Source organism: Cynocephalus volans, chromosome X (genome assembly GCF_027409185.1).
Source record: "Cynocephalus volans isolate mCynVol1 chromosome X, mCynVol1.pri, whole genome shotgun sequence".
In the NCBI taxonomy this organism is placed as follows: Eukaryota; Metazoa; Chordata; class Mammalia; order Dermoptera; family Cynocephalidae; genus Cynocephalus; species Cynocephalus volans.
In genome coordinates this window covers 127083105-127105770 of record NC_084478.1, presented here as the reverse complement: position 1 = coordinate 127105770, position 22666 = coordinate 127083105, and the positions used below count along the sequence as shown (strand labels likewise).

The window sequence follows — 22666 nt, the reverse complement described above, 5'->3', positions numbered from 1 at the left end:
TCAGGTTCATCCATATAGTTGCAGATGACATTTTTTTTAAAATGACATTTTAAAAAATGGCTTAATAGTATTCTATTGTGCATGTATAGCACATTTTCTTTATCCATTCATCCATCATTGGACACTTGTGTTGATTCCATATCTTGGCTATTGTGAATAGTGCTGCAATAAACATGGGACAGCAGATATCTCTTTGATATACGTTCAATTTTTAATTTTTTAAGGAAGCTTAATACTGTTTTTTTTTAAAATCGTGATTGCACTAATTTACAATCCCACCAACAGTATGTGTTTCCTTTTCTCCACATCCTCGCCAATACTTGTCTTTTGTCCTTCGATAATAGCATTTCTAACAGGAGTGAGATGGTATCTCATTATGTTTTTATTTCACATTTACCTGAGCTATTTCTCATGTACTTGCTGGCCATTTGAATGTCTTCATTTCAGAAACATCTATTAAAGTTTGTTGACCATTTTTTAAATCAGATTTATTTATTTATTTATTTATTTATTTATTTTGCTTTTAAGTTAAGTTCCTTATATAGTCTGGATATTAACACTTTTATGTATAGTTTGCAAATATTTTCTCTGACTCTGTAAGTTGTCTTTTCACTCTAACATTTCCTTTGTTCTGCAAAACTTTTTAGTTGAATGTAAACCCATTTGTCCATTTTTGCTTTCTTTCCTGTTCTTTTGATGTCTTTTTTCAAAATTCCTTGCCTGGCCCAATGTTGTGAAGCATTGCCCCTATGTTTTCTTCTAGTAGTTTTATCGTTTTGCAATTTACATTGAAGTCATAAACCCATTTTGAGTTGATTTTTGTATATGGTCTGAGGTGGGGGTCTATTATCTTTCTCCTGAATATGGATATCCAATTTTCCCAGCATCATTTATTGAAGAAACTGTCTTTTCTGCAGTTGTGTGTCTTGGCATATACATCAGTTTCCTGTATGTATGTGAATTTATTCTCAGGTTCTCTATAAAGTTTCAGTGGTCTATGTCTTTATGTGAGTATCACGTTGTTTTGATTACTATAACTTTGTAGTATACTCATACTGTGAAGTCAGATACTGTGATGCCTCTACATTCTTTTCCCTCAAGATTGCATTGGTAGATGCTGAGCAAAAAATAAACAAATAAATAAAGCTGGAGGCATAACACTACCTGACTTTAAACTATACTACAAAGCTATAATAACCAAAACAGCATGGTACTGGCATCTAAACAGACACACTGATCAATGGAATAGAATAGAGAATCCAGAAATCAACCCACACACCTACAGCCATCTGATCTTTGACAAAGGCACCAAGCCTAAACACTGGGGAAGAGAATGCCTCTTCAGGAAATGGTGCTGGGATAAGTGGATATCCATATGCAGGAGAGTGAAACTAGACCCATACCTCTCACCATATACTCAAGTCAACTCAAAATGGATTAATGATTTAAATATGCACCCTGAAACAATAAATTTTCTTAAAGAAAACATAGAAGAAACACTTCAGGAAGTAGGACTGGACACAGACTTCATGAATATGAGCCCAAAAGCACGGGCAACCAAAGGAAACATAAAGAAATGGGATTATATCAAACTAAAAAGCTTCTACACAGCAAAAAAAAACAATTAATATAGTTAGAAGAAAACCAACAGAGTAAGAGAAAATATTTGCAAAATAAACATCTGATAAAGGATTAATATCCAGAAAATACAAGGAACTCAAACAACTTTACAAGAAAAAAACAAGCAACCCGATTAAAAAATGGGCAAAGGAGCTAAATAGGCATTTCTCTAAGGAAGATATATGTATGGCCAACCAACATATGAAAAAATGCTCAACATCACTCAGCATTCAGGAAATGCAAATAAAATCCACACTGAGATACCATCTCACCCCAGTTAGGGTGTCTAATATCCAAAAGACTGTCAATGATAAATGTTGGCGAGGTTGCAGAGAAAAAGGAACTCTCATACATTGCTGGTGGGACTGCAAAATGGTGCAGCCTCTATGGAAAATGGTATGGAGGTTCCTCAAACAATTGCAGATAGATCTACCATATGACCCAGCTATCCCACTGCTGGGCATATACCCAGAGGAATGGAAATCGTCAAGTCGAAGGTATACCCGTTCCGCAATATTCATCGCAGCACTCTTTACAATACCTGAAAGTTGGAACCAGCCCAAATGTCCATCATCAGATGAGTGGATATAGGAAAATGTGGTATATCTACACAATGGAATACTACTCAGTTATAAAAAAGAATGAAATACTGCCATTTGCAATGATATGGATGGACCTGGGGAGAATTATATTAAGTGAAACAAGTCAGGCACAGAAAGAGAAATATCACATGTTCTCACTTATTTGTGGGAGCTAAAAATAAATTAATAAATACTGAAAAAAACTGGGGGGGAGGAGGGAAGAAGACATAACAATCACAATTCCTTGAAATTGATACAACAAGCAAACAGAAAGGACATTGTTGGGAGGGAGGGGGGAGAGGGAAGCAGGAGCGAGTTTTCAGTAATGGGCCACAATAATCAACCACATCGTATATTGACAAAATAAAACAAAATAAAATAAAATAAAATAAATAAGTGATTGAGCAGGGAATCCAAGAAAAAAAAATCCCTTTCTCTCCACATCTTCTTCACCAAGACTTGGAATTATTAAACTTTTTACCTGATGTATGGAAAGAAATTTGTTTTAAAATGCTTTTTATTACTCACTGCTGTTTGTAGGTTCCTTTTCATATGTGTACCGGCTATCTCAGTTGCCTTTTCTATGATTGATTATTAACTCATTTTTCTCAGCTCACTTCCACTGCTCATTTTCCTGTTAAATTGTTTAGCCTCTTTATTTTAATTCGTAATATATACAAATAAACATATTTCTAATATATCAAGGGCAGAATTCACACTTTTTCTCAAAATAGCCTTGATTATTTCCATACAGATTTTAAGAGCTGTCAATTTCCATGAATTCCATGTAAGAAAATTGTAAAGATTGCATAGAAATATATCTAATTATGGAGTATTGGGGAGAATATAAACAACTTGGTGAAACAGATTCTTCCCTTCTAAGAACATTGTATATCTCTGCAATCATTTGGGTTTTCTATTTTCTTTGGAAAAAATTTCTGATTGCCTCCAAAAGATCTAAAATGAGTACTTGCTTAAATTGCTTAAGATTTAGAATTGCTTAGTATTTGCTCAGAATGTCCTTTTCCAATGCTTAATGTTGAAATTCTTTGTTGTGTTTAAGTTTAAATAAAATCTACTTTCTTACTACTTTACAAAAAAAAGAAATGTAGTTAAAAGATCTGAATAGACAGTCTCCAAAGAAGACATACAAATGGCCAATAAGCTCATGAAAAAAGTGCTCAACATCATTATTCATTAGGGAAATGTAAATCAAAACCACAATGATATACTACGTCACAGTGGCTAGGATGGATATAATGAAAAAAATGAACCATAACAAGTGTTGAGATGATGTGGAGAAATTAGAACCCTAAAAAAAGAAAAACGATTGCATTTGTAGTCTTTTTTTCTTTTTTGTAGTTCCATAGGAATTTTAGGATTTTTTTCTATTTCTGTGAAAAATTTCATTGGAATTTTGATAGGAATTTCATGGAATCTGTAGATTAGTTTGAGCAGTATGGACATTTTAGCAATATTAATTTTTTCACTCCATGAACACAGGACATCTTTCCAATAATTTTTGTCTTCTTCAATTTCTTTTATCAATATTTCATAGTTTTAACTGTATCAATTCTTCACCTCCTTGGTTAAATGTATTCCTAAGTATTTAATGTTTTTGTTGGCTGTTGCAAAAGGGATTTTTGAAAAATTTTTATTGGAGAGTTCATTTTTAGTGTATAGAATCACTACTGATTTTTGTATGATTTGTATCCTGCAAAATGTTGAATACATGTTGGAAAACGTTCTAACAGTTTTCTATTGGAGTCTTTAGTGTTTACTATGTATGAAACATATGTTGTTCCTAACCTTAGGAAAAAAGCTTTCAGTTTTTCACTGTTGAGTATGATGATAGCTGTGAGCTTGTTATATATGGCAAACAGAAGATATCCAGCATCAAATCCATACTTATTTTAAGCTGAATCATCAGAAAATGGAGACAAAACCGGAGGTATGCCAGTTGAATTGTGTTACTTTCTGTGATAACACTATCCTTTCCTGTCAAATCTGTGCCAACTCAAGATGTTGCAAGTGATCGTTTTCTAGTTAGTAGATTGTGAACAGAAGGGATGTACCCGGTGCATATAAAAGTCTACCATGTGATATTCTCCATTCTCTTTATCCCTTCCAAGTGTCTGGAACACAGAGAACTAGAGTGGTGGGAAAAACCATTTGTTGAAGTTGACAAGGCCCCCATCCCTCTGGTAATCATCCATCAATCCTTGTAATAATTCCGGGGAATGATTAAAATGAATATGGTGGCTGCTGACTGGAACTCTGGCCCTCAACCAAAGTGGTAAGGAGCTTTCTTGTTTTGAAGCCACTGAATATCCGGGGATTGTTTATTTATTTATTTGTTTTAGCAGCTTGGCCTACCATTAGTAACTACCGTATTCCAGAGGTAATCTGGATAAGTAACATTTCTGCATAAAATCACACAGATTTTAGGAAAATTAAATGATCAAATTGAAATAGTTAAAGAAAATACATACATGAACCTAGGACTAAAAGTTTGGATGTGATTGTGCCTCTCTCTTTGTCTCTCTCTCTCACACACAGACACATTGTAAAACTGTGGTGTAGACAGGGGAAAAGCTGGTTCAATTTTTCTCTATTTTTCTTATCTTCACATCCTCTCTTGAAAGTTATGTTTACTAATGTTTATATATTTAAAGACAAAGATATGCGCTTAGATATGGAACTGAAAAATTTAAACACTGTGTTTGTACAAATGAATGAACCTTAAAAATTAGTGTTCAACGGACAAACTTCTTAAAAATAATTTTCTACTTAGAACATGCTGTGGAGTGAATTGTGTCACCCAAGGTCCATGTATTAGAAACTTAACCCCAATGTGACAGTGTTAAGAGGGTGAGAAATCCTATTATGGTAATTGAAAGTTGGGACCTTGAAGAGATGATTAGATTCTAAGGACCATGCCCTGGTAAATGGATTAATAAGTTGATTGTTTAATGGTGGTCATGGGCACCCTGGTTCTGAGGGCTTTAAAAGCAGCGGTGAGGAGTTAGCTCTGCTCTGCCATTCCCGCTGCGTGACACCCTGCATTGCTGTAAAGCCGCCACCAAAGAAGGCCTTCGCCAGATGTGTTCCCTGGACTTCGAAATAGAATGTATGTTGAGATTTGGTCAGATAGATTACATGCATATAAAATATATTTACTTGAAAAGCAGATATTATGACCTTTTGTTACAAGATGAATAATACCAACCACACATGGGAAATACTTTTTGAAGATTATTATGTCTTGAAACCTCATACTTTAAAAAGGAGGTTAATATTTTTTTTCTGTCTTTACCATGTATGATTGTAATGGGGATGGTGTACCCCATGCTTTTTATAATATAAGATAATTTAAAATATTTATAATTTTGAAATGCCTTCCGTTCAAGAACCTTTTAAACATTAAAATCTTTTAAGACTAGAATTACAGTGTGACAATATGTGTAATATAATCCCAAGTAATGTTTCAACTAGATAAAAATAATTTGTGTTTTTACTTTAAATATAATTGTCTCTTTTGTCATTGTGATGATAACCCATTTATCCAAAAATTGGGATAGAGGTTTCAAATACATGTTGATGCAAAAATTCAGATGTCTGAATCAAAGCTAAAATTGTTCTGTTACAACTATTACACTTACCTTTCTTTATAAATCTCAAGTAACGTTACTTAAGTTGATTGTAATGTCCAAGCAAATAAAGGTTCACAACTGGGATGCATTAAAATCTAAATAAGTAATATTAAATTACTTTCAAAAACTATTATAAAATTGTGTAGATCTATTGAATTGTTCTAGTGCTATCCTCTAGTAAACCAGGGTCCCTTGGGGAGTAGTTGATTTTTGTGATGCAAACGGGAGTGTGCAAGCTGAACCTATATGTCTTGTTGTTTTTAAATAGTCTAGGAGTACGAGACACAGGAGCCAGTTCAAATGAGCTACCAACTGCCAAACTGTCACATATGATCATCGAAGAGAGAATTATTATATTAAATTAAAACCAGACAAGTCTATGAAATGCCAAGATTCTATAATGTACTCAAAGGGGAAAATTATTATTTCTTCCTTTTCAAATGACTAGTACTATACTCAGGTGATTTTATGAGGAGAAGATGACAGACTGATATCACAGTTTGTTGAGGCATTCCGTATACAGGTATGAAAAACTAACCAATCGACCTATATGAACCGTGCCATGTTCTACAGTGTGAAGATGAGAACCACATCAAAAATGGTGTCATATATCCCTGCCTAAGGCCATACCTAGTCCTGTTCAGAACCTAAACTGAAATAAAGAACGTGCTTTACTGGATGTAAGATCCTGAGTTCTCATATCATAGTGCATTGTACAGCATAACACTTCAGGGAGGGATTTGTGAGTATTTCTGACCGAGCAACAGTTAGCACAGGACCCAACTAGAACCTTCTTCAGCCCCAACTTCACTTTCAGTCTCCTCATATCAAATAAAACTAGCATTTTTAGAAAAGAATGTACTCGTAATTGCTCTCATGACAGGTAAAAACAATGTTCTAGGGCATAACCACTATGAATTTACCTGTGTATAACAATCACCCTAGAGGTTGCTGGTTTGTGTCAGTGAATCTTAGAATTAAAAAATGCCATTCCAAAGGGAAGGATAAGAGACTTTGGCAATGCAGAGAGAAAGGGGCTCGCTACAACTGAGTGAATAGTTTAATCTTCATGAAATTGATCAGCTTTCATCTGCTTCCTGCAAATGTCTTTTTGTTTCACAAGTTCAAGGACTTAAAAGCAGTGCTACCATCTTTATGGCGGATCAGTATGTGAGAGATTTAAATATCTAAATGTGTGTCTGTGCCAATATTCCTCATAGTTCTAAAGAAATATTCCCATGATGCAGTAACTTTCACTTGGTGTGATAATATGTCATTTGAAAAATTTTGAGTAAAAGCTACCTTAACTGTAGTAAGTATGGGAGCTAACAAAGTTTTCTGAGTGAGGAAAGACAGGGCTTATGTATACTACAGATGACTAATAACACAGACAACTCCTCAGACCAAATGACAAGAAAAAAATGTAAAGTCATATGGATTCTCAATATTATTTTATCCAGCAAAAAGGAGTATGTGACATTATTAATGAATCATGGCACATATACATTAAAATTAATTCAGAACTTATCCATAATACAAGTGGTCTTCAAAAAGGTCATGGGAAAGTTTGTATTATCATTTAATTGCATTTTTCAATGAACTTTTTGAAGTACTCTTGTATAACCACTCATAGTAATATAGAAGCCTTCATATTGTATGAGCCTAGTATTGGTATAATTAGTCTGGGGCAATATGTTAAAAGGCTAAGAACTAAAATTGTTCCAGGTAATAAAATTATACTAAAAACGATTTTCGCTTTACATCTAAAAAATGATGATTAAGAGCGACTAACTATACCTATCAAAACAAATAAAAAACATCCTAAAATACATTAAAAACTTAAATGTTTTCAAAAAGGCATTAAAGGATGTGTTGTGTAAGTTATATGTATGTATATCTATAAATTAAAGAATAATTTTGTTCCACCTTCTTTAAAATTAAAACTAAAGCATAGGTCACAATTTCTTTAAAGTCCTCGGTTATTTATTATTCAAAGGGATAAGGAAGACAAAATGGAGTGGCTACGTTTGGTAGTGTTGGAGAACACAGTGGAAGAAGAACCTTAAGCCAAGGGGAATAAAGATTTTCCTTTAACTTTCAATGAATACATGATCTGTCTCTTGTAAATATAACGACAGTTTCCATTGTATGTTTGGTCTTCAATGGTTGAGAGAGCCTGTAATATGACATTTTTAACTACAAAGGCTGTAGTCTGTAACCTTAGTGTTTAAATTTACTACAGGAATTACATTTTAAATGTTTATTATAGAAATGTGTTTGTATTTCTAAAGTTAAAAATGATAGAACTTCAAATTTGTCACTGAAAATTACATTTGCTAAACGACGTCGTGATAACAAACCCATTTCTTATTACCTCACTGGCCTTATTACCATTTGCCTCAACATAAATTTTCTTGCCAATGAGAAAATTGTATAGACTTATAATCTGAGTTTTTTTTCTTCTTGTGTGTTGTTCAAATAAAATAAATGCTGTTTACAGATGCTGTTTTTCTTCACTAATGAAAGGAAAAAATCGGTTTTTCCATATAACTCAGAGATGAACAGCAAAAAGAAAAAAAAAAGCACACCTTAATTTAAAAGTTGAACGTTAGTCATGTTTGTTCCTAGACCTGCCACTGGGAAGTGTTCACTGGTTCCGTCTACAATTCAAGTGCTGACCTACTAACATTACACACTGGGTCCCATTTCACCCTCCTTTGACATTTCCTCCTTTTCTCTTCAGCTCCTTTGCCTCCTACATCCAAAATATCTTGGCATTTCTTAGAAGATTATGGGACTATTCATAAATACAGACCTTACTCACATTGGGTATTATCAGATTTGCTTGTGTGTGTGTGTGTGTGTGTGTGTGTGTGTGTGTGTGTGTGTGTGTGTGTGTGTGTGTACACACCCAGTCTGACGGGAAAGAGTCTGATATCTCAGTTTTTTTTTTAACTGTGGTAAAATATACATAGAATCTTTAGCATTTTAACCATATATAAGTGTGCAATTAAGGGACATTAAATACCTTCATATTATTGTGTAAACCTCATCACCATCTTAGTCTGTTTGGATTGCTGTAACAAAATACTTTAGCCCAGGTCATTTATAGCAATGGAAATTTATTGCTCACAGTTCGGGAAGCTGGAAGTCCCAGATGAAGGTGCCAGCAGATTTGGTGTCTGGTAAGGGCTGTTCCTCCTGATGGCACCTTCTATGTATTTTCACGTGACAGAAGGGACAAACAGTGTATTCTAACATGGTGGGAGGAGCAAACCGGCTCCCTCAAGCTCTTTTATAAAGGTACAAATCCCATTCATGAGGGATGAGCCCTCATGACATCATCACCTCCCAAATGTTTCACCTCTTAATATCGTCACCTTGTAAGTCAGGTTTCAACACATAAACTTTACATTTTTTTATTTTTTCTGGCCAGTACGGGGATGGAACCCCAGACCTTGGTGTTAAACATGAATTTTAGAGGAACACAAACATTTGGACTGTAACACTATCTATACCCACAACTTTAAAAAATCATTCTCAAACACAAATCTCTGTACTTGATAGCATACTGCATAATAGCTCGAGAGGCTTTTGAATGTTTTTGCCACAAAGAAATGATAAATGCACGAGGTGACTGATACATTAAGTACCATAGTCTGATTATTATACAACATTATATATGTGTCAAAACATCAGATGGTACCCCATAAATATGTAGCATATATCAGAATCTCCTCCCCCCCCTTTTTTGACCAGTAGCATCCACTTACTGGACAATTCCAGGTTCTTTCCTAAAAAGAGGCAGCTCGTGGCTTTATTCAGGTATTTCTACAGTCCAGCCAGTTAGGGGAGAAGAAAAGAGAAAGGCACGCACAACCACAGACGCACATATGTTGGGGGAAATGTACTATAAACCATTTTTTCTTCTTTTTTTGGTTACAGAAAAAAACTTCGTTTTCTATGTCTTATTCATAAGTAAAAGGGGGATAGAAAAAACTTGTTTTTAATCTGGTATTTATATGTGTCTTCCCATTTCACATGTACAGGTTATTCAAGTAACAGTGCTGTCTACCGAGGCAATACCTAAAAGCCAAAAGAAATACTAGGAAGGAAACGTCCTAACAATTGGAAGTTCAAGAAGATACCTTCAGGAGGCTGAGCCACGAGTGGCCAGCAGCATCAGTAGAAGCACACGGTGTGCAGAAAGGTCTTGCCCCTCTTCTTCTCCAACTCCTGCAGCAGCTCCTCCATCTTGTTGTCCATGTCCTCCAGGAGCTGAAGACACTGGCAGATCTCACAGATGAGGAACGCTCCAAGGGTGGCCTCTTCTTGGTTGTCCTGTATGTCCACGTTGACCACGTGCACTGGCTGGCAGGTCTCCTGTTCTCTGGAAGTCAGATGTTCTACCACCTTGTCATAGACTCTCTCTTCACACGTGAGGATCAGATCAAACACATCGTTGCAGCTCTGGAACCTTTCTGGCCGGGGCTTGATTCTCCTATTTCTGTCCAGCATATACAAAATGCCTTTGCTTGTATAGAATTCTTTGTCTTTCCTAAGAAGATCATTGTACATCTGATCATATGTGGTACTGAAATCATAAACATTCGGCTTGTGGGGTGTTGATCCTGGAAGCTTCACGCGAGTTGCTGTTCCAAAGGACCGGACATTGAATCCTCGTTTGCTGAGGACGTTGTGTGCCTCCATGCTCCGATTCTGGTTGCTTGAGCACACCACAGCCACCCTCAGTGGTGACGACTGCATGGCGACAGCAGCTCTGTCAGCTCCGTTCAGCTCCAGGACGCCCACCCGGCTGTGGGTCTTCAGCATGAGCAAAATGGTGGCGGTGGCGGCCGGAAGTCAGGTAGGAGGAAGCTTCAGCTGTGACGCAACACATAGGGACGCACAGCGGGGCGACTCCAAGGCTCCCGGAAGTCCTCCATGGGTCCCGGAGCACCAGGCCTGGGCCAGAGAGGAGGCCCCGCCCCTCGGGCTTCCAGGCCAGCTCCCTGCAGTCTGTTCATGTGCAGCCTGCGGGTCAGGCGCTTTGCGCCAGCCTCCTGATCTCACAGCGACCTACGCCAGCACTGAGAGTCTCATTCCTGTTATGGCTGAATAATATTGCCTTGTAGGTATAGATCACATTTTGTTTATCCATGAATTTGTTGATGTGACACATCTGTTGCTTTCACCTTTTGTATATTGTGAGTAATGGTGCTGTGAACATTGATGTGCTGGTATCAGTTTGGGTCCCCGCTTTTTTGTTTTGTGTGTGTGTGAATTTATTTATTTATTTTTATCTCACAGCAATAAGTGAGAACATGTGGTATTTCTCTTTCTGTGCCTGACTTGTTTCACTTAATATAATTCTCTCAAGGTCCATCCATGTTGTTGCAAATGGCAGTATTTCATTCTTTTTTATAGCTGAGTAGTATTCCATGATGTAGATATACCACAATTTCCGTATTCACTCATCTGATGATGGACATTTGGGCCGGTTCCAACTCCTAGCTATTGTAAAGAGTGCTGCGATGAACATTGAGGAACAGGTATACCTTCGACTTGATGATTTCCATTCCCCTGGGTATATGCCCAGCAGTGCGATAGCTGGGTCATATGGTAGATCTATCTGCAATTGTTTGAGGAACCTCCATACCATTTTCCATAGAGGCTGCACCATTTTGCAGTCCCACCAACAATGTATGAGAGTTCCTTTTTCTCTGCAACCTCACCAGCATTTATCATTCACACTCGATTGGATTTTAGCCATCCTAACTGGGGTGAGATGGTGTCTCAGTGTGGTTTTGATTTGCATTTCCTGAATGCTGAGTGATGTTGAGCATTTTTTCATATCTCGGTTGGCCATTTGTATATCTTCCTTAGAGAAATGCCTACTTAGCTATTTTGCCCATTTTTTAATTGGGTTGCTGGATTTTTTCTTGTAAAGTTGTTTGAGTTCCTTGTATATTCTGGATATTAACCCTTTGTCAGATGTTTATTTTGCACATATTTTCTCCCATACTGTTGCGTTTCTTCTAACTATATTAATTGTTTTTTTTGCTGTGCAGAAGCTTTTTAGTTTGATATAATCCCATTTGTTTATTTTTCCTTTGGTTGCCCGTGCTTTTGGGGTTGTATTCACGAAGTCTGTGTCCAGCCCTAATTCCTGAAGCTTTTCTCCTATGTTTTCTTTAAGAAGCTTTATTGTTTCAGGGTGTATATTTAATTCTTTAATCCATTTTGAGTTGATTTTAGTGTATGGTGAAAGGTATGGGTCTAGTTTCATTCTCCTGCATATTGATATCAAGTTCACCCAGCACCATTTGCTGAAGAGGCATTCTCTTGCCCAGTGTATAAGCTTGGTGCCTTTGTCAAAGATCAGATGGCTGTAGGTGTGTGGGTTGATTTCTGGATTCTCTATTCTATTCCATTGTTTGGTGTGTCTGTTTATATGCCAGTACCATACGTTTTGGTTTTTATAGGTTTGTAGTATAGTTAAAAGTCAGGTAGTGTTATGCCTCCAGCTTTATTTTTTTTGCCCAGCATTGCTGTGGCTATGTGTGGTCTTTTGATTTTCAATATAAATGTCTGGATAATTCCATTTCTGAGAAAAATGTCATTGGAATTTTGATGGGGATTACATTGAATTTGTATTTCATTTTGGGTTGTATGTACATTTTCACAATGTTGATTCTTCCAATCCAAGAACATGGGATATCTTCCATCTTCTTATATCCTCTCTAATTTCTCTCAGCAGTGGTTTGTAGTTCTCATTACAGAGATTTTTCACATCCTTAGCTTACTCAATTCCTAAGTATTTTATTTTTTTGGTGGCTATATATTGTAAATGGGAAAGCTTTCTTGATTTCTCTTTCTTCATGTTCACTATTGGAGAATAGAAATGCTACTGATTTTTGTGTGTTGATTTTGTATCCTGCTACTTTGCTGAAATCATTTATCAACTCCAAGAGTTTTTTTGTAGAGGCATTAGGCTATTCGATATATAGGATCATGTCATCTGCAAACAGGGACAGTTTGACTTCATCTTTTCCAATCTGGGTGCCCTTTATTTCATTCTCTTCTCTGATTGCTCTGGCTAGTACTCCCAATACTATGTTGAATAGGAGTAATGAGAGTGGGCATCCTTGTCTAGTTCCTGTTCTTTAAGGAAAAGCTTTCAACTTTTCCCCATTCAGGATGATATTGGCAGTGTATCAAATGCTTTTTCAGCATCTATAAAGATGATCATATGGTCCTTGTGTTTGATTTTATTAATATGGTGTATCACATTTATTGATTTGCATATGTTGAACCAACCTTACATCCCTGGGATGAATCCCACTTGATCGTGGTGAATAATTTTACGTATGTGTTGCTGTATTCTGTTTGCTAGGATTTTAGTGAGGATTTTTGCATCTATATTCATCAAGGATATTGGCCTGTAGTTTTCTTTTTTGGTTGTACCTTTACCTGGTTTTGGTATCAGGATGATGTTTGCTTCATAGAATGAGTTTGGGAGATTTGCGTCTGTTTCAGTGTTTTGGAATAGTTTGTAAAGAATCGGTATTAATTCCTCTTTGAAAGTTTGGTAAAATTCTGCTGTGAATCCATCTAGTCCTGGGCTTTTCATTGTTGGGAGCCTTCTGATAACAGCTTCAATCTCCTTTATTGTTATTGGTCTGTTCAGATTTTCTACATCTTCATGGCTCAGTTTTGGGAGCTTGTGTGTGTCCAAAAATTTATTCATTTCCTCCAGATTTTCAAATTTGTTGGCATATAGTTGTTTATAGTAGTCTCGAATGATTCCTTGTATTTCAGATGAATCAGTTGTAATATCACCTTTTTCATTTCTCATTTTTGTTACTTGAATCTTCTCTGTTCTTTTTTTAGTTAGCCATGCTAATGGTTTGTCAATTTTATTTATCTTTTCAAAAAACCATCTTTTTGATTCATTGATCTTTTGTATTGTTTTTTGGTTTTCAATTTCATTCAGTTTCATTCAGTTCTGCTCTGATCTTAATGATTTCTTTCTGTCTGCTAACTTTAGGTTTGGATTGTTTTGGTTTTCTAGTTCTTTAAGGTGAAGTGTTAGGTTGTTCACTTGCCATCTTTCCATTCTTCTGAGGTGTGCATTTGATGCAATAAATTTCCCCCTTAGTACTGCTTTTGCAGTATCCCACAGGTATTGGTATGATGTATCATTATTTTCATTAGTTTCCATAAATTTTTGAATTTCCTGTTTTATTTCTTCTTGGACCCACATGTCATTAAGTAGAATTCTGTTTAATTTCCATGTGTTTGTATACTTTCCATAATTTTGTTTGTCACTGATTTCTAATTTTAATCCATTGTGCTCTGAAAAAATACATGGTGTAATTCCAATTACTTTGAATTTGTTGAGAGTTGATTTGTGACCTAATATGTGATCTATCCTGGAGAATTATCTATGTGCTGATAAGAAGAATTAATATTCTGAGGTCGTTGGATGGAATGTTCTGTCAATATCTGCCAAGTTCAATTGGTCTAGAATATTGTTTAGATCTTCTGTTTCTCTGCTGATTCTTTGCCTAGATGATCTGTCCAATATTGGCAGTGGGGTGTTCAGGTCCCGTGCTATTGTGGTATTAATATCTATTTCCTTGTTTAGGTCTAATAGAGTTTGTTTTATAAATCTGGCTGCTCCAACATTGGGTGCGTATATATTTATGATTGTTATGTCTTCTTGATGGATCAATCCTTTTATCATTATGTAGTGTCCCTCATTGTCTCTTTTTATGGTTTTTAGTTTAAAGTCTATTTTATCAGATATAAGAATAGCTACTCAAGCTCGTTTTTCTTTTCTGTTTGCATGGTAAATGTTTTTCCATCCTTTCACTCTTAGTCTATGTGAGTCTTTATGGGTGAGGTGGGTCTCTTGAAGGCAGCATATAGTTGGGTACTCCTTTTTAATCCAGTCAGCCAGTCTGTGTCTTTTGATTGGGGGAATTTAAGCCTTTTACATTAAGAGTTGTTATTGAAAAGTGTTGATTTATTCCTAGCATTTTATTGATTATTCTTTGGTTGTATTTTGGTGTCTTTTGTTCCTTACTTTCTGATTTAGGGTTGGTTTTCTGTGTTTGTTGGTTCCCTGGGTTATAGATAGCCTTTTTGTTTGTTTGTTTTCTCTTCATGAATGCCATTTTCATTATACTAGTGGGTTATGATTTTTCTTCGGTTTATATGGCAGTGGTAGTTATTTTTCAGGAACCAAACCCTGTAGTCCCTTGAGAATTTTTTGTAAGGGTGGTCATGTGGTGGTGAACTCCCACAGTTTTTGTTTGTCTGAGAAATATACTATTTGCCCTTCATTTCGGAAGGACAGCCTTGCAAGGTAGAGTATTCTTGGCTGGCAATCTCTGTCTTTTAGTATTTTGAATATATCATCCCATTCCTTTCTGGCTTTTAGGGTTTGTGATGAAAAGTCTGATGTTAGCCTGATTGGGGCTCCCATATAGGTGATTTGACCCTTCTCTCTTGCAGCTTTTAAGATTCTCTCTTTGTCTTTGAGTTTTGCCAATTTGTCTATAATATGTCTTGGAGAAGATCTTTTTGGGTGAATACGTTTGGAGATCATTGAGCTTCCTGGATCTAAAGATCTGTGATTTTTCCTATACCTGGGAAGTTTTCTGCCACTATTTTGTTGAATAAGTTTTCAATGCAATCTCCTTTTCCATCCCCTTCTGGAATTCCCATGACTCAGATATTTCAGCGCTTACGGTTGTATGATATCTCTTTCAGATTTTCTTCAATGCCTTTGATTCTTTTCTCTTTTTTTTGTCTTCTTGTGTTATTTAAAACAGCCCATCTTCAAGGTCAGAGGTTCTCTCTTCAATTTCCACAAGCCTGCTGGTTAAACTCTCTGTTCTTTTTTTTATTTTGCCGAATAACTTCTTCAGTTCGGCAAGTTCTGCTACATTTTTTTTCAGGGCATTGATTTCCTTGTACATTTCTTCTTTCAGGTCCTGTATACTTTTCCTCCTTTCATCATGATGTGTACCTGAGTTTTCTTGTATCTCATTCACTTTCCTTAGAATTATCACTCAAAATACCTTGTCAGTCATTTCAAGGGCTTCTTGTTCTGTAGGATCTAGAGCTTGAGAGTTATTATCCTTTGGTGGTGTACTTACTTGATTTTTCGTATTTCTGGTATCTTTTCTTTGATGTTTAATCATTGTGGCAGGGGGTTTCACAGTCTACAGGTTTGACACTATTGACTGACTAAGATGTTGCTGTGGTTGCCAATTTAGTATGGCTACCTCAGTGACTGCTCAGTTGGCCACTAGTGCCTTGTGTGTGTGGTTGCATCAGGTCTTGGGCCTCTCCAGGGAGCCACTTCTCTTTTCAGTTTGGACTTGGCTGGGCTACTGGATCACGGGGTGGTACCGCAGGGTGTGTGTTCTCTGCCAAGCTTCCACCTCCCGTGCTGGACTTCTCCCTGTTCCATGCGCTCTGGGTTGGGATGCTGGGTTGTGTGTACACACTGCAGAGTGTGTGGTCTCTGGGGACTTTCCCCTTCCCCTGCCTGATGTCTCCCTGCTCTATGTGCACTAGGCCGGGCTTGGGATGGAGCTGGGTGGCAGCAGTGCTGGTGCTGGATCACACGGCGGTGGCAGCCCCCCACAGGGTGTGTAGACTCTATGCAGCTTCTATCTGCCCTGCTGGATGTCTCTGTGCTCCCTATGCATTGGGCCGGTCTGCTGGATCGCACGGCAGTGGTATGGTCCCTGTGGAGTTCTCGTCTCCCCTGCCGGACGTCTCTCTGCTCTTAGCGCACTAGGCCAGGCTGGGAATGGAGCCAGGTTCCTGCAGTGAAGCCTACCTGCTGGATCACGCAGTGGTGGCCCCACAGTGTGTGTGGTTTCTGCGGAGCCTCCCCCTCCACTGCCGGACGTCTCCCCACTCTGTGGGCACTGTGCTGGGCTGGGAATGGAGCCAGGTGGTGGAGGTGAAGCCTATCTGCTGGATCGTGTGACAGCGGCTCCGCAGAGCATGTGGATATGGGAATTTGGATATAAAAGAGGAATTGCTGGGTTATATGATAATTCTATTTTTTTTTTTTTTTTTGTGACCGGTAAGGGGATCGTGACCCTTGGCTTGGTGTCGCCCACACTGTGCTCAGCCACTGAGCGCACTGGCCATCCCTATATAGGATCCTAACCCGCGGCCTTGGCGCTTCCCAGCGCCGCTGCGCTCCCAGTGCTGCACTCTCCCGAGTGAGCCACGGGGTTGGCCCATATGGTAATTCTATGTTTACCTGTGTGGAGATCTGCCAGACTTATTTCCAAGGTGGCTGTAACATTTTACATTCCTACCAGAAGTGTATGAGGGTTCTGATTTCTCCAAATGCTCATCAAAAGCTTTTTTTATCTGATTTTTGATTATGATCATCCTAGTGGGTTTAAAGTTGCATCTCTTTGTGATTTTGATTTGTATTGCCTGATGGCTAATGATGGCAAGCATATTTGTAAGTGTTTATTAGCCATTGTATATCCTCTTTGTAGAATGTCTATTCGAATGTTTTGCTAATTTTATTTTTTTATTTATTTTGTTGAAGCATAATTGATTATACATATTTGGGGGGTACAATGTTGACTATCATTATTTGTGTACAATATATAATGATCAAATCAATATTATTAGCATATTCATTATTACAAATTGTAATTAATCTTTATGCCTCTTACCCAATTTCTCCCTAACCCCCCTCTTCCTCCATGGTTTCCACCTCTTGAAACCGTAGGTTTTTTTGCTCCTTCTGGAAGTTCAGCATATCATTATGGTTTTTCTTTCTTTTTTAGCATCATTTATGAGTGAGGACATGGTATTTCTCTTTCTGTGTCTGGCATATTTCACTTAACATAATTTTCTTCAAGCTCATCCATGTTGTTGCAAATGGCAGAATTTCATTATTTTTTGCCCATTTTATTTTTTAAAATTTTATTTGTTTTATTTATTTTTTTCAGACTTTAATTAGATGGTGTCTCTTATTTTTATTTATCGATATACAATGCAGTTGATTTTCCTGTCCCTTTACCAATTCCTCTTTACCCCCTCCTTCTCCCCCTCCCCCCATCAACATCATATCTGTTCTCTTGTCTTAACAAGTTCAAGGAATTGTTGTGATTGTCGTCTCTTCTCCACCCCCACTTATCTGTTTGTATACTTGTTTATTTGTTTATTTCTATTAGCTCCCATAAATAAGTGAGAACATGCAGTATTTCTCTTTCTTTGCCTGGCTTATTTCACTTAATATAATTTTCTCCAAGTCCATCTATGTTGCTGTGAATGGCAGTATTTAATTCTTTTTTTACAGCAGAGTAGTATTCCTTGTGTAGATACAGCACATTTTCCTTATCGCCTCAATTACTCAAGGCACTATGAATGCATTGAGAAGCCTGGAATGACTGCACTTCAGTAATTTCCCCATTAGGAGGAGAAAGCTGAATGTTACAGCCCCAATTCAAAGTTAGCTTCTCCCTTTTATTGTAAAGACAAGGAAGTTTTGCAAGAAAATTCAGTTGATTTAATCATTACAAAGAACACAAGGACATGGGCAGAGTTTTGGCTAAGTATAGTTTTAACAATGGAAACTAGCAACATCAGTGAAGTAAACAAAGTGACATTCTATAACGCAATTAGCAAAAGGTTAAGTCAATCCACCAAGAAAAGCTTATTCTTAGCAAACACTTTCTTTTCCTACAGCAATTTCCTCATTATGTTTACGTAACAATCAAGTAACTTTCTCAACATAGTGATCAGTAGGTTAACCTGCACCAAGGGCATCTGCCCTTTGAGCCAGTAATTTTGCTGTGTTACAATTCTTTATTTACAACAGAGACTTTAGTCGGGGAAAGTTTCTTGTCTTTTGCAAGCTTAACATTTCTATGTGTAATTTTACAAAGTTAGTTGCTGTGAAATACATTTGTTTTATTAATGTTAGTACTCTCCAAGGCCCCGTTTATCATTCTCAGTCTTTTGGATATTAGCCATCCTAACTGGAGTGAGATGGTATCTTAAAGTGGTTTTGATTTGCATTTCCTGAATGCAGAGTGATGTGGAGCATTTTTCATGTGTCTGTTGGACATTCATATATCTTCCTTTGAGAAATGCCTATTCAGCTCCTTTGCCCATTTTTTAATTGGGTTACTTGGTTTTTTTGCTGTTAAGTTATTTGAGTTCCTCGTGTATTCTGGATATTAGTCCTTTGTCAGATGTATATTTTGCAAATATTTTCTCCCACTCTGTTGGTTGTCTTTTCACTCTGTTAACTGTTTATTTTGCTGTGCAGAAACATTTTAGTTTGATATAATCCCATTTTTTTATTTTTCCTTTGGTTGCCTGTGCTTTTGGGGTCGTATTTATAAAGTCTATGACCAATTCTACTTCCTGAAGTGTCTCCCGCTTTTTGCCCGTTTTAAATTGAGTTATTTGTCTTTTCATTAATTGTGAGTTATCAGTTGTGATTGTTCATCTATTTTAGATATAAGTCCCTAATTAGGTATATGATTTGCCAAAATTTACTCCCATTATGTGAGTTGTCTTTTCACTTTTTTGACAGTGTCCTTTGAAGCATAGACGGTTTTCTTTTGATGTTGTCCAGTACATCTATTTTATCTTTTTTTTGCTTGTGCTGTTGGTATCTATGATATTATTGCTAATTCTGGCTTCGTAGGGGTCACCCCTGAGTCAGAGCAGCTTTGTTGTTCAGTCAATGTTTTGTCAGAGTTTGTGTTTAAACCCCTTGTGCCAGTGAAGTTTGTGTCCTGTGTTGATCTGTGTGTGGCTTGGAGAATGCTTGCTTATCTACCCAATGTCTTGCTTAATGTTTACTTCTGGTTGGTTACAGCCATGCTTATGTGCAGACTTCCCCAAACCCAGAGTTGACTGTGATCCAGAGGGCTCTTCTTGGCTGTTTCTTTACCTGATTTTCTCTCTTAAATGGCTAACATGCTATTTTGCCTGTATTAGAGCTACCAGCCTTTTCTGTACTGTTCTCCTCCAAGACCCCCAGTGATCATAGATTTCTCCACTCTCTTCTAAATAAAGTTAATCCCTTCAGACCTAGCAGGAGAGCTCTTAGTCCTTATGGCCTATCTTTCTCTTGGAAAATCCCCTGTGCCACTGCACCTGACTAGGGACAATGGGCCACTTTCCATGAAATAACGTTTTGTTCTAAGAATGGACACCGAAGCCTCTACTCTTCATGGCTTGTCCATCCTGCTGTGGAGCTAGGATGATGTTGGTAGTGTCCCATTATTCTGGGCAGCCACCACCTCTCATGTCCCCTCTTCTTCTCCTGGCCTCCAGGGTAGAGATAAGCCCCCAAATGTTTGTGGTCCGGTATTGGGATGACAATCCATTCTATGTATTGTGTGCCCTGAAGGACCATCCCTTTTGCCTGAGGAGGCAGGAAGGCATGGGCTTCAGGAAGCCAGAGGAGAAACCTCTTGTTCTGTGCCACTTGCTCAAGGAGAAATATTTGCCTTTGAGTAGGATCCCTGCTAGCAAGAGCACAAACGATGTCCGATACAGAACAATACAACAGAAAATGTACCATTCAACATTCAGAAACCTATTTACATGTCAGAGATTTTTAAATAAGTGGATTTTCAAAGGACGTTATCTTAAGTTGTATCAATCACAGGCCTTAGTTGCTCCCTCCAAGACCAGGCACCACTGGAGCACTATCTCCTCCAGCTCTTTGCCACAGAACTGCTAGGGGACCAGCACCTCTTCCAGGGGCCACTGCAGGTGGCATTCACACTGCCAACATGGGTGGGATGTTCTGGGCTGGGTCTAGAGGAGTGACAGCGACTGGCAGGTTTCCCCTGCCTGTCTGGTGTCTTTGATATCAGAGGAGACAGTGTGTGAAGGCCTCGTAGCTGGCCTCGACCCACCCTGTCCTCTAGTAGGTTCTTGACTCTGCCACAGGAAAGAATTCAAGGACAGACACACAGTATAAAGTGAAAACAGGTTCAATGTAACAGTTAAGAAGGACAAGCTTCACTGAGCTAGTGTGGCTTAGCTCCAGAGACTGAGCAGAGTCTGCACCAAGTTTAAAACAAAAGTAAAAAATGCACACTGGAGGTTTAGTACAAAGTGTAGGCTGGCTCAAGAGAGTGAGCAACAGCCCCTTAGAAATAAGCTTACCACGAAAATAAAGTATGTGCACCTCTCCCGGAGAGTTGCAGGTGGGCTCCAGGAAAGCCAGCAACCAACCGCAGCAAGTCTAACACAAAAGTAAGAACTACAAGTTTACAAAGAGCAGGCTGGCCCCAGAGTGAACAGCAGCCTGCTAAAGGCAAGTTTAATGCAAAATGAAATACAGACCTCAGGTGAAGTGCAGACTGGCTGTAGAGTGAAGCAGCAGCAGTCCCACTTTCTCCTGGGACTCAACTTTATAGTTTGACTATCAAATACATATTCACTCTATCTAATGAATATTTAACTAAGGGGGTGGTTCCCAGTTATGTAGCATATTCTTGCACATGCTCAGTTGGTCTCTTTTTAGAGCTCATTCATTGGTTAAATTCCAACATACCCACTGGAAAACACCTAGTATATTCAGTGCTCTCCAGTGCCTCTAGTGGAAGGTCATTCAAAGGACAAAGTCCCCTCTACTAGGGTTATATAACCCCTCTCTTCTGAGCATGCCCAGCCACTGGATGTGCATACATCAGCTCCCTGAGGTCTCAATTTCCCCATGTTGGTACCAAAAAATAAGTCCAACCTGCAACAGTAACTCTTCTCTTGGGGAGGGCCTAGAGGAAGGGCCTGAGACCTTGGGGAGTGGACGGAAACCTAGAGGTGTGTCTCAAAACCCAAACCCATGGAAACTGAGCACCTCCTATCTCACCTTGATTTATATTTTCTCTCCTTTTGAAAAAAAGGAACACACTGTTCTTGCAAAATAATGTTCACCTAAGGAGACATATATAAGGTAGAGAGGAAAAGATAGCCAGTGGTGCCACCACTCAGAAATGCGGGATGAGGAGTGGGAAATTGGGGCCTGTATCTTCCTGACACCTTGTCCCTAAGGACAGAGTGAGAAACAAATAAAGATGTTTTTAAAGCAATATTCTAGTGAGCTCCATAGGCCCATGGGTAACCTGCTAGCTATTTAGTTAGTAAAAATGATCGAATATGAAGATATTTTTGTGGGCCCTTTTTATTTTCTTTGACAAATGTAATTCTTGCTTGATTATATTTATTTTCCAAAAAAAAAAAAAAAAGTTCACAAATACAGAATTGTTTCAAGAAAGAATTAGTCACTCCTGTCCAAATCCACTGCTCAGTGTAATCACCCTTAGAGATTGTTTTGTATTTCATTACATACATATATTGAAATTGAAATTCAACTCTGTACCCCACAAATATGCATAATCAATATGTTTCAATATAGAAAGAAAAAGATTGTTGTGTACTTGCATACTAATTTTTTTATGTTTATAAAATCATTTATTTATGTATTAAGAACATGTTTAAAAGAAATCTTTCCATCAACGTTAGGTCAGCACTACTGTTCTTTGAGGGCCTCTACTTCCTCAGAACTTCCTGCCTCCATTCCACTCCCCCCAGCGGATCCTCACAATCCCAGGCCCCCAAGGCCACCTGCTGGCCTGATACTCCAAGCCTTGGGCTCAGGCCCTGACTCACAGCCCTTTATTCTTACCCAGTCCCTTGCTGTTTGGGTAAAGCTGCAATTACCAGGGCAGGAGGAGAAGGACAAAGAGGCCCCTTAAGTGCTCTGTCTTGACCAGGCAGCTGCCT

At 38.0% G+C, this 22666-nt stretch overlaps 1 protein-coding gene across 1 annotated transcript; it reads right to left on the bottom strand.

Annotated features, from left to right (window-relative positions):
* Positions 1–10036: 10036 nt before the first annotated feature.
* LOC134367576 (RNA polymerase II subunit A C-terminal domain phosphatase SSU72-like) lies at positions 10037–10621 on the bottom strand. Its single transcript, XM_063084321.1, has one exon. The coding sequence runs from the start codon at positions 10619–10621 to the stop codon at positions 10037–10039; it is 585 nt and encodes a 194-aa protein (XP_062940391.1).
* Positions 10622–22666: the final 12045 nt, after the last annotated feature.

Excerpts from the sequence above, each read along its gene's own strand:
- LOC134367576 (XM_063084321.1), bottom strand. The coding sequence starts at position 10,621 with ATGCAGTCGTCACCACTGAGGGTGGCTGTGGTGTGCTCAAGCAACCAG.